This window comes from Salvelinus sp. IW2-2015, linkage group LG18 (assembly GCF_002910315.2).
Source record: "Salvelinus sp. IW2-2015 linkage group LG18, ASM291031v2, whole genome shotgun sequence".
Lineage (NCBI taxonomy): Eukaryota > Metazoa > Chordata > Actinopteri > Salmoniformes > Salmonidae > Salvelinus > Salvelinus sp. IW2-2015.
The window spans coordinates 32,910,510-32,923,379 of NC_036858.1; the positions used below are offsets into that span (position 1 = coordinate 32,910,510).

The 12,870-nt window shown below is 42.7% G+C and overlaps 1 protein-coding gene across 2 annotated transcripts in view; it reads left to right on the plus strand.

The window, feature by feature from the left end:
- The first annotated feature begins 6,142 nt into the window (after positions 1-6,142).
- Positions 6,143-12,870, plus strand: part of LOC111978646 (multimerin-2) — a 33,426-nt gene continuing 26,698 nt past the window's right edge. For both annotated transcript variants that reach the window (XM_024008837.2, XM_024008838.2), the window contains exon 1: positions 6,143-6,591. In XM_024008837.2, the coding sequence (XP_023864605.1) occupies positions 6,224-6,591 (368 nt within the window). In that variant the 5' untranslated portion in view covers positions 6,143-6,223. The remainder of the gene's footprint in view (positions 6,592-12,870) is intronic.

Consider the following 12,870-nt stretch of genomic DNA (forward strand, 5'->3'; position numbering starts at 1 on the left):
CAACCCGCTCTAGCTTGCATCTTTAACCGCAGATGGCGGATGCGCGATATCGGCAGATATAATCTCCCATTCTCAGTTCACAAATCCTCATTCAGACAGTGATTAAATAAAGCGCCGAAATAGTGGGCTGCTGCCAGTTAGTTCCAGACAGACCCCATGCAAAGCGCTGCGCCACACACTTGCAGCAACAGTCGCATCGCTGTGCAGTCGTCCCATCCGTGCACCTAGTATAGTCGTACAGCAGCGGAAAGCAGGCACGCGGGCGAGGATAGGGCGCATACAACAAAAACTATGAGTTAACGAGACGCAATGATTACGTCAGGCAGCCAGCCTGGACTCCAGCACGGTCTGCTTGAGGCGTGCCCACTGCGCATAAGCAGCATACATGGAAGGCATGTGGCGATAATTTGATATGGCATTGGAAATGGCCTATATTCTAGCACTTCCTGGAAAGATCATCTAATATACACCCTCAAAGTTCTACGTTTTCACTAATTTCTATTCACCCAACTTTTTGTGCAGTTAATACTGAACTACCATAGTTCTAATTGAAAACTGCGCATCTATTGCTGATTGTTGACTATTTTTTCATTTTGAGGGCTTTCATGTATTTAGATTATAATGGTCCAGTACCTCACAAGGCCTCCTCATCCAAACAGCGATGGCACCAAGAGGATGCTTTTATCAATTAACTGTGGCCCAGAATTCATCCTCAGTATGGTGGGGCTATGTGTGGAACAAAAGGAGCCTGTTACAAAAAATCGAAAGTTGGACATCTTAGCTTGTCTCCAGCTTTTGTTCGAAAATTTTGGGAGAGTCCACCTTGGGGTATTTCAAGCATCTCCTGTACCTGGTTACTGATGTTTCCTTTAGGTACTCAGCACCAGGGTCACAGTAAAAAAAAGCTGCCTATTTCCTTGTTCGTATTTTCAAGGAAATCAAATCTACTGCTTCTTTTGGAAAACAAAACATAGCATTAAATTGACAGTGTTGGAAAGTCCAGTTTGCAACTTTGATGTTGAGCTTGGTCTAACTCACAGAACTCCCAACCACCCACCTCCCTGTCCTTCACTATGGCCCTGTTGCTCTCTTGACTTTCGACATATTAGGACATTCTCTCGGCGGAAAGCTCTATTCCATGTCATTTTTAAACTTCAGTAAAGTTTGTTTCTCCAAGCGCATCAATTTCTTGTGATTAAGAGAAACTCATACATTGGGTGCTGGGTAAATAAATTAGCTATACACCTCCCTCCTAAGCCAATAATCATTCACAGTATGGGGAATTCTGTTGTATGCATCCATTGAGTTTTTGAAGCAGTTGGGTCCGTATATGTGGTATTATACGTATACATATACAGTGGGGCAAACAAGTATTTTAGTTAGCAACCAATTGTGCAGTTTCCAACTTAAAATATGAGAGAGGTGTAATTTCATATAGGTACCTTCAACTATGAAGAAAAATGAGAATAAACAAATCAGAAAATCACTTGTGGATTTTTAATTAAATTTATTTGCAAATTATGGTGGAAATAAGTATTTGGTAATAACAAAGTTTCTCAATACTTTGTTTATACCTTTGTTGCAATGACAGAGGTCAACGTTTTTGTAAGTCTTACAGGTTTTCAAACACACTGTTGCTGGTATTTTGGCCCATTCCTCCATGAGATCTCCTCTAGAGGAGTGATGTTTTGGGTCTGTTGCTGGGCAAAAACGGATTTTCAACCCAAGATTTTCTATGGGTTGAGATCTGGAACTGGCTAGGCCATCAGGACCTTGAAATGCTTTTAGAAGCACTCTTCTTGCGGGCGGTGTGTTTGGGATATTGTTCATGCTGAAAGACCAGCCAGTTTCATCTTCAATGCCTTGCTGATTGGAAGGAGGTTTTCACTCAAAAGTCTCACGATACATGCCCATTATTTTTCCTTACACGGATCAGTCGTCCTGGTCTTTGCAGAAAAACAGCCCAAAGCATGGATGTTTCACCCCCAGCTTCACAGTAGGTTATGGTGTTCTTTGGATGCAACTCAGCAATTCTTTGTCCTCCAACACGACGAGTTGAGTTTTTCAAACGTTATATTTTGGTTTCATCTGCATAGAATTCTCTCGGATCTTCTTCTGGGATCATCAAATGCTCTCTAGAAATTCAGACGGGCTGGACATGTATGGTTAAGCAGGGGGGACAATCTGGCATGGCAGGATGAGTCTGGCGGCGTAGTGTGTTACTGATGGTAGGCTTGTTATTTGGTCAGCTCTCTGCAGGTCATTCACTAGTCCCCGGTGGTTCTGGGATTTTTTGCTCACGTTCTGTGATCATTTGACCCCGGGTGAGTCTTGCGTGGACCCCAGATCGCGGGAGATTAGTGGTCTTGTATCTCTTCCATTTCCTAAATTGCTCCCACAGTTGATTTTCAAACCAGCTGCTTACTATTGCAGATTCGTTTCCCAGCCTGGTCAGGTCTAAATTTGTTTGGTGTCTTTGACAGTCTTTGGTCTTGGCCATAGTGAAGTTTGAAGAGATTCTTTTTTGCAAAATGGAGTGATAGCCTTCCTTTCTTCAAGATCATTTTACCCTGTAAATCTCCATTTTACCACACAAGACCCCAGACCATCACATGGCCTCACAGCTTGACAGAGGCGTCACACTCTCAGCATTTTTTTCCTTTTTTCTGCATCTCACGATATGTTCTTCTTTGTGATCGAACCTCAAAACGTAGGACAGACGAATCTAAACTTTTTTCAATCTTCCTCTGTCCAGTGTCTGTGTTTTTTGTCCATCTTATGTTTCTTTTTAATGAAGTATGAGATATGGTTTTTCTGTGCACTCTTTGCTAGAGGCAGATCCGGAGTCGCTCTCAATGTTGATGTTGAGGAAATCTGTTTTCTCAATAGACACTAATGTACTGTCCTCTTGCTCGTTGTGTACGGGGCCTCCAATCTCTTTCTATTCTGGTTAGAGACAGTTTTGCTTTGTTCTGTGAAGGGAGAAGTACACAGATGTTGTATGAGATCTTCATTTTCCTTGGCAATTCTCCATGGAATAGCATTATTTCTCAGAACAAGTAATAGATGAGAGTTTCAGAAGAACGTTTTTGTTTCTGTCCATTTTTGAGCTGTAATGACTCACAAATGCTGATGCTCCAGATACTCACTAGTCAAAAGGCGGCAGTTTTATTGCTTTTTAATCATTAAACAGCTTCAGCTGTGCTAACATAATTTCAAAAGGGTTTTTAATGATCATTAGCTTTTTAAAATGATAAACTTGGATTGCTAACACAACGTGATTGAAACACAGGAGTGATGGTTGGCTGATATGGGCCTCTTGTAACACTATGTAGATAATTCCATAAAAAATAGCCATTTCCAGCTAATAAGTCATTTACAATTAACATGTCTACGCTGTATTTCTGACAATTTGATATAGTTTAAAAATGGACAAAAAATGTGCTTTTCTTTCAAAAACAAGGGCATTTTCTAAGTGACCAAAATTTTGAACGGTAGTGTATATATAAATCAGTGGTATAAAGCACTTAAATTAAAATACATTAAGTATCACTTAAGTAATTTTTGGGGTATTTACTTTACTATTTAATATTTTTGCCAACTTTTACTCATACATTCTAAAGAAAAATGTCTTTTTAACTCCTTACATTTTCCCTGAACCTAAAAGTATCGTTAATTTTGCAGAAATGGTCATTCACAACTTATCAAGAGAACGATCCTGGTCAAATATTCCAGTTTGCTTTTCTGATGTATCAAATCTTACTGTCATGCATAAAAATGCAAATTATTATTAAAAATCATCAATGTGAATTTTTGGATTTTTGTTTTAGATTCCGTCTCTCACAGTTGAAGTGTACTATGATAAAATGAAGACCTCTACATGCTTTGTAAGTAGGAAACCTGCAAATCGGCAGTGTATCAAAATACTTGTTTCCCCCTGTATATAGTTTTTTACATACAAGGATATCCTACGCAGAGCAGACGCTCTTCTCAGAGCGACTTACGTAAGAGTGCATAATTTATTTACATTCTTTTTTCTTTTTTTTCACATATGAGACAAGGATTCCTACGGCAAACCTCCTCCGGCCAAACCTCCCTAACCCGGACGACGCTATGCAATTGTGCGTCGCCACGGATTCCGGTTGCGGCCGGCGCGACAGAGCCTGGGCGCGACCCAGCCAGCCTGGGCGGAACCCAGAGACTCTGGTGCGCAGTAGCAGTGCGTGCAGTGCCTAGACACGACACACTGCGCACCGGGAGATAAAAAAATTGTGCATTGGTTTGCTTATTAAGGAATTTGAAATGGTAATATACTTTTTTACTTTTGATATTTAAGTACAAGTAATTCGATTTTACTGTTTGATACTTAATTTTTAAAAACAAAAACTTTTAGACTTTTACTAGTATATTTTACTGGGTGACTCCTTTTACTTGAGTATTTCTACTAGGTATCTTCTTTTTCTCAGTATGAGAGTATTTTTTTAACACTGTATATAAACTACAATGCTGCTAACAGTTACGTCAGCTCTAACTAAAATAACAGATCAGTAATGACCAGAGCTCTCCCTCCTGCCTGTCCCGTCTGGGGGCAACCTCTCTTGGGTGGGACTGTTGATCCCCAGCCCAGCTATCCAAAGCGGCTGTTCCATCTCCCCAGAGGAGTGGCAAAACAAGGCCTCAGTCTCTCTGCGTGTACACTAGCACACCTGCTGATGATACCGTGAACACTCCTCTGTCATTTCATCTCTAGCTGATTTACCCTGGGGCTCGCTGGCTCCGCCAGGCCAGAAACACAACAATCATAGTCTACGATCACACAGAATTCGTAGGGAGCGACACCACTGGCAAGTCCACGATCAACAGACCACCGAGGAGCGACCCACTAACTGAAGGAGCTACATCTGGAAGCAAACAAGTAAAGCACAACTCAGAGGATTAAGTTCTGATGGAGAAGAAGAAAAACATTTCCTTTCTTTTGTTTTCCTTTCAACGGTCAGAATCTAGGGCAGCAGACCCTACAATGTCCCAGCCTGTGACTCTACTGTATATGATCATGGTAGTCTGTCTATTTTAATGGGCTTCCACGGTCTGTCTCTCCTTGTATATAAGGGAGGCACTTCAGATGTCCCCAGGTCCTGCTGCTACTAAAGAGTTACAAGGCCATCCATGTTAAGGAGCACAGTAAATGATACTATAGCGAACAAGTCTGTCCCAAGCACTGGGGAAGATAAGCACAGTAACAGCACACATTCCAAGTCAACTCTTAAAGTTAATGTGACAATAACACTGTCACTGAGACTTATACAGAAGTGTTACCATGGTAGGTGACTTTCACTATAACCACTCAACTATTGGAACATCTGTCGCCATGGCGATACAAAACTCAAACACTGACTCATCCTTAAGCTAAACAACGTATTGTCATAACGTCATTCATCTCCTCTTTCTCACACTGCTGCCAGTGAAATGGGGAATCCCACTAAATATTTAATAGGTGATTACTCATATGGGCCAGTTTGTGATCCTGATGCAAAGAGACAGAGATAACCAGAGGGGTCTGAAGTCTCTCCCATGCAGATACATTTGACTGATTCACTATATCCTCTGGGTAACACCCCTTTACACTCCTTTAAAAACACGTCCAATCCCTCGCTCTCTCCCCTAACATCCTTTTCCTGCACTATGCCAATCGGAGGAAGAGAGACAGAGGCGAGGTGATAAGAACATTAGAATTCCAGTGACCTGCCAACTTGCCAAGAGAAATGGGCTGCTTCCTCACCGGCCCGGCTGGTGCGTGTGTGCTGCGTTTGTGCTTGTGTGTGTGGTGGTGGGGGGGATCCTAATAGCACCTCCAGCCTGTGGGCCTGAGAGAGGGGAGAGAGACACAGCCACACTCATTGTTCCAGGGCCTGCGACCTTTCCATAGGGAACTGGCTGGTGGGTGGGAGGCTCATTTCCGAGGATTGTTAGAGGGCTTTGAAAACTTCAGGAGTTGGGTGGCTGAGGTGTGAGTGCATGTGTGTGTGCGAGTATGTGTATGTGAGTGAGGGGAACAGTGGGAGGGGACTCCTAGCCTGGGGAGGAGGAGGTTGACTTTTGAACATGGGGGCGGGGTATTTCCAAAACGCAACTCTTTAAAAACAAATAGCAGTCCCGGAGAGGTCTCAGACACTTTTGGCAGCTAGCTAGTGTGGATAGATCAGGACCAGGCAGGGAAGCAGACATGACAACTGTGGGAGAACTGATGCTGCTGGTGCTGGGGCTGCTGGTGACAGCTCATTGTGAGGTCAGGGCCAGAGATCCAGAGGTGGAGGAAGAGGACCCAGACCTGCCTCTGGAGAGAGAAGGCTTGGATCCCCAGGGGATGAGGGTAGGAGTCCATCCTGAACCTGGGGGGATTGACATTCCCCACCTCAGGACAGGACCCCGTGGCCACGAACCTGATGTGCCTGGATCTGCCCGCCACCCTCTGGGGCATGGGCCACATGGACAACCCCATCAGGTTGGTCCTGGACAAAACCCCCTGGGTCTGCTGCCCGAGAAGAGTGCTCCCCCACCAGGAGAGGGAGGGAGCTACCCAGCCCGCACTGGGTAAGTGTTTATTCACAGTAGCTAGCCACCTGTCAGCTGACAGACAGCCTGTGCAGACACGTATTTATAGGAGAAGGAAAACACAGGAACAACCACCTGTGGATTGACAAACACACACATGCACTTCGCAGCATGCACATCAAACAGAACATTACATGTTTGGTCTACCATCACGTGTGAACTAACAGCTACCACCATAGCTGTGGGAAGCAGGGGTGCAGAGGGTGCTGCAGCAACCCCTGAAAAAAATGAATTAAAAAATGTATGTTTTTCTTCACAAAAGTAGGCAACAACAACAAAAAATCCCAGCACCCCATAAACATCTTCCCGGCGGCTATGGCTACCACCCAGGTTAAGAACGTGGAGCAGCTCACATTTACAGTTGAAGTCTGAAGTTTACATACACCTTAGCCAAATACATTTAAACTCACTTTTTCACAATTCCTGACATTTTATCCTACTAAAGATTCCCTGTCCTTAGGTCAGTTAGGATCACCACTTTATTTTAAGAATGTGAAATGTCAGAATAATAGTAGAGAGAATGATTTACTTCAGCTTTTATTTCTTTCATCACATTCCCAGTGAGTCAGAAGTTTACATACACTCAATTAGTATTTGGTAGCATTGCCTTTAAATTGTTTAACTTGGGTCAAACGTTTTGGATAGCCTTCCACAAGCTTCCCATAATAAGTTGGGYGAATTTTGGCCCATTCCTCCTGACAGAACTGGTGTAACTGAGTTAGGTTTGTAGGCCTCCTTGCTCGCACACACTTTTTCAGTTCTGCCCAAAAATGTTCTATAGGATTGAGGTCATTGCTTTGTGATGGCCACTCCAATACCTTGACTTTGTTGTCCTTAAGCCTTTTTGCCACAACTTTGGAAGTATGCTKGAGGTCATTGTCCATTTGGAAGACCCATTTGCGACCAAGCTTTAACTTCCTGACTGACGTCTTGAGATGTTTCTTCAATATATCCACATAATTTTCCATCCTCATGATGCCATCTATTTTGTGAAGTGCACCAGTCCCTCCTGCAGCAAAGCACCCCCACAACATGATGCTGCCACCCCCGTGTGTCACGCCCTGACCATAGAGAGCCTTTTTATTCTCTATTTTGGTTTAGGATCGGGGGGTGACTAGGGTGGGTACATCTAGGTTGTTTTTTCTATGGTTGGCTGGTTTGGTTCCAATAAAGGCGCTGTTTTTCGTTGTCTCTGGGTTGGGGATCATATTTAGGCAGCCATTTTCCCACTGTGTTGTTGTGAGATCTTGTTTTTGGGTTGTTGCCTGTGAGCACTGTCATTTTGGCTTCACGTTTCGTTTATTGTTTGGTTTTTGCTGAAGAGTTCTCACCAAGTAATAAAAGATGTGAACTCTACGTACGCTGCCCCTTGGTTCAAGTTATTACGACGATCGTGCCCGTGTTCTCCAGGTTTGAGATGGTGTTCTTTGGTTTGAGCATCCCCCTTTCCTCCAACATACCATGGTCATTATGCCGAAACAGTTCTATTTTTGTTTCATCAGACCAGAGGGCATTTCTCTAAAAAAGTACTCTTTGTCATCCTTGTGCAGTTGCAAACTGTCGTAGTCTTTTTTATGGCGGTTTTGGAGCGTGCTTTCCTTGCTGAGCGGGCCTTTCATGGTTCATGTTTGATATAGGATCGTTTTACTGTGGATATAGATACTTTTGTACCCGTTTCCTCCAGCATCTTCACAAGGTCCTTTGCTGTTGTTCTGGGATTGATTTGCACCAAAGTACGTTAATCTGTAGGAGACAGAACGAGTCTCCATCCTGAGTGATATGAGGGCTGCGTGGTCCCTTGGTTTTTACACTTGGGTACTATTGTTTGTACAGATGAACGTGGTACCTTCAGGCATTTGGTGAAGGTCTACAATTTATTTTCTGAGGTCTTCTTTTGATTTCCCCATGATGTCAAGCAAAGAGGCACTGAGTTTGAAGGTAGGCCTTGAAATACATCCACAGGTACACCTCCAATTGACTCAAATTATGTCAATTAGCCTATCAGATTCTTCTGAAGCCATGACATCATTTTCTGGAATTTTCCAAGCCGTTTAAAGGCACAGTCAACTTAGTGTATGTAAACTTCTGACCCACTGGAATTGTGATAAAGTGAATTATAAGTGAAATAATCTGTCTGTAAACAATTGTTGGAAAAATTACTTGTGTCATTACTTGTGTCATTGTCCTAACTGACTTGTCAAAACCAGAGGTGGGACCAAGTCATTGTTTTACAAGTCACAAGTAAGTCTCAAGTCCCATGTCAAGTTCCAAGTTAAGACAGGCAAGTCCAAGTCAAGTCTCAAGTCAAGACCATCAAGTCAAGTCTTAAACTTTGAGTTTCGATTCCTAAACAAGTCATAATGTGCTCTTCACCAAATGTAATACCATTTCATATTTTTAACAAGAGTAAGTTAGTATATTACATTTACGCAAATCATGAATGCTTTTAAAAATATCTATATATTTATTACTTTCAAAATAAACTTTATATTTCCATGGAAATACATGGGTAGCCATGAGAAAGACACCCCCCCCAATAGTGATCAACTATCGAGGATCGCTATGGGGCGCAGTAGGCTTGTACACAATCGACTAACCTAAACACTCCCTCTCTCTCTCTCTGCACGACTTTGTGGAGTTTCAAATATCGAACGAAGTTGGAAATTGTTTTGCGCCTCCGTCTGTAATTTTCTTCCCGCATGTTTTGCAAGTTGCAATCCATTTTTTATTGATACAGCGTCGTCTTTATATCCGAAAATAAAACATTTGGGTATCATCTTTCCAAGGGCTCCATCTGAATTCACCCTCTGACCTTCCTCTGCGCTGCCACGCACAACTTTTTCTCAGCTGGCACAATTTGATTGGCTGCTGTCCGATTCAAACTGTAATCCGTTAAATGAAGAGTTGATGCACTGCAGACTTTTTTAAATAGGATAATTTGTAATATTTTGGGCTTGGGGAGGGTATCAAGTCAGGTCGAGTCATAAGGCTCAAGTCCAAGTCAAGTCACAAGTCATTGGTGTTAAAGTCAAAGTCCCAAGTCGAGTTGCAAGTCAACATATTTGTTGACAGGTCTGACTCTGATCCTAAGTCATTGTCCAAGTCTGTATGTTAGTCCACACCTTCTCGGTCAAAAACTATTATAAGTTTCGTTAACAAGAGAAATTTTGTGGGTTGCCCCTCCCCATCAGCAAGAACTACTGGGGTTTCACTGCTTGGTTTTGGCTCTGGGGCTTTGCTTTGTTAATGTGCCTCTCTCGAGTACCCACCTCACCAAAGTGTTTCAAAAGTAGCAGGTATTTCAGTGGTTTTCCATTACCGAGCCTAATCAAATAACAATTTCATCTTAATTTGCCATAAAAAGGCCAAGTATGAGGAGCTGCTAGCTTTCCTGCAGTTTTTGCTTACAGAGCCCAAGGCTGGTCCGGCGGAGCCTGATCTTTCTGCTCCAGAGCTGTGGCTTACTGGACATGTTCATTATCTAAACCGGAAGATACTATACATTACACCCTCAAAATTGGAAGCGCCATACGCTAGCCTGATCCGACTAGATAATGATGGCTCCCCGAGGGAGCTAGCTCCAAACAGCAGCCGATTAGCCCTCCTGAAGAACAGCATATTTAAACCGTTTACTTTAATAACCTGCACATCTGTTCAAACGAAGACCATTCTTTTCTATGTGTCATCCAAATCAATTACTGTATGGAGTGGTCGGTTCATGAGTCCGAGGCCAGAGCGATGTAGCTGTTGTGATATCTTCTGGAGGGCCAGGGTTTGATTAGGGATCCTTCTTGTGCTGGAGGAGCTGGGGAGTGGGGGGGGTGGGGGTACAGTGGAGCAGGTTCACTTCTACTGGATTGATAACTTTGTTTACTCTGCAATCAGAACGTGGAACTTGTTCCTTTTGGCAACTCTCAAACTCAAACCAAGGTATCATGGTGACGACGGAATATGCTGAGACGGTATCATAACAGTCCCTTCCTTCTTCGTTGTCATTTATTTTTTATCAATGTGCTTTGGCCATTAGGACGTCATGTAAACACATTGGTTGTCTACAAATAAAAACAAAAATCGAGAAAAGTCATAATGACTGAAATACCACTCTGAACAATAAACAACTGAGATTACGGTCCAGAATATCATCCATATATTTTAGTTGCTGACATGGTTTTCAGATTTACGTTTCATGTATGTTTTCCTCCCCGGCTAACAACAGCTCCTGTTGTTTTGGTGAGATATAACTGCTTGGTGGAGTGCTCAGTGGCTCAATCTAGAATCAGGGGTAGTCAAAGATCAAAATGGGACGGAGCGGCCAAAATTAAAAAAATTTAGCTACAAGCCGAGGGCCGCTGTATCGAATGGTTCATTGAAAAATTTTTAAAATAGAACGCACTATAGCTTTAGTGAAACCTAATTGAACCTACATGAAAACACCTAACAAACTATAATAACCCAATAACTACAATATAATAAGAAAATATTTTGACTTATGAGCTCCTGTACAGAAGTAATCTTTAATGTCTTCAAAGCAGACACAAAAGAACAAATTTCCATTTATATAAAAATCCCCATAACAATGAACATTAAAAGAAAGAACACGGTATCAGCACCATCAAGTAGCCACTATATTTTCATATTTTAGCAAAAGTGGGCTCTAAATTTACTTCAAAGTAAAAACAAATATACACAATATTGCTCTAATCTTATCTCATCAGTCGAACTGATTAATATTTTTAAAATATAATGGATATTGAATAATACAAATAAATATACAGAGCAAAATCAATCTATAATCAAAAAACAACACTTTGTTTAGAGAAGTTAAACTTCAGGCAGTGAAACACAAATATTGAAAGCTGAAACTTTTATGTGGAACTGAATAAATAACTTCTGAAAAATGTTGGATTGCCAGATAATGTTCACTTGTTTGAGGTTGGAGGGTGATAACTTTGGTGGATGTCCCATCTTTCCACAAGTTCATAATGTTCGGGGTACCAGGCTCCTGAGCATGGAGAAATCCGTCAGAATTGAAGTGGAGGTGTTCAGCCAGGTAAGTCGACTTTCTGATGTGATGTTTTGTCTCCAAGGTCATCCAAAAGAAAACAGTTGTTCACACAGGCTAGTGCTTGCCAAACATAGACAAATCGTTTGAGCAGCCTGGAATGCGCAGCTGGGGCATGCTGTGCGGGGAGAAACGGGCGAACCTCCGCACACCACTGCCGCTATATTTTGCCCTCAGATGCATCATGCATTGGAGGATCAATCAACTCATTTGAGTTTGGTGGATGAGTTCCACTGGTCCTACAGCACAATGGGTTACCCGCAGCAGGTTTCCAAACCTGCTTTTTGTGCTTCAAGTCCAGCAAATCGGCTCGAAAAGATCTAGCCGCAAAGCCAAACCTTATTTTATCAGCCAACTGTGCGCCGGGAACGCCTGGTAGAGGAGCTTCTCTTCGATATGGTCTGCACGGGAAAAAGTGGCCTCAAATTTTCTTCCGCAGTCTGGGTCTCCCACAGAAGTCAGTTTGGTTTTAACTCGCCTTCTACTGTACCTGTTACAGTAATATCTATGGCATACATATGCATATTCTTAACCAGAAATGACAACACGAATGAAGCTTCATTGCATCTTCAAAAGACCTCGTATGCAACAGAACGCTTCACACAACTTTCGTCGAGTTGTGTAATGTGTCTTTCCCTTTGCTCGAAGGAACAGGACATCTTCCTCACGAAGCTCTAAAATCGTCTTGAAGCACCTTTCCCTGGCTTAAGCCATCGCATCCTCTGCTGTGATAAGGGCAAATCACCATCTCCGTTTCTAACTCCGTCAGAAATGCGTTGAACTGAGCGGATGATTCAAACCTAATGGCTCTATAAAATGTTCACCTCTGGTGCCGCGGGAATGATGTATGGCCCATCATTAACATGCTCCATTTTCAAGGCAATTTTTACCGCGCACAACGCTTCGGCCCCTGGTGTATGGATACAATGATAAGCGGCTGTCAGCTCAAGCCTTCGCGTTTTTCCGCGCCTCCTTGAACATCTATTTCCCGTATCTTTCGCCCATCAATGTCCCGCTCCTGGGTCCACAACAAATCGCAGGGTTGGGCTCGTCGGTTTTTTGTAACCCACGAGTTTTTTTTCCCAAGGCAAAAGCTTTCATCCTCCTTTTACCCATCTTGGGACACTCTTCCATAACAATCCAATGCCCCCGAGTTTGTGTTTTCTTTGCCCATGCATAAAGGAGTAAAACCCAAA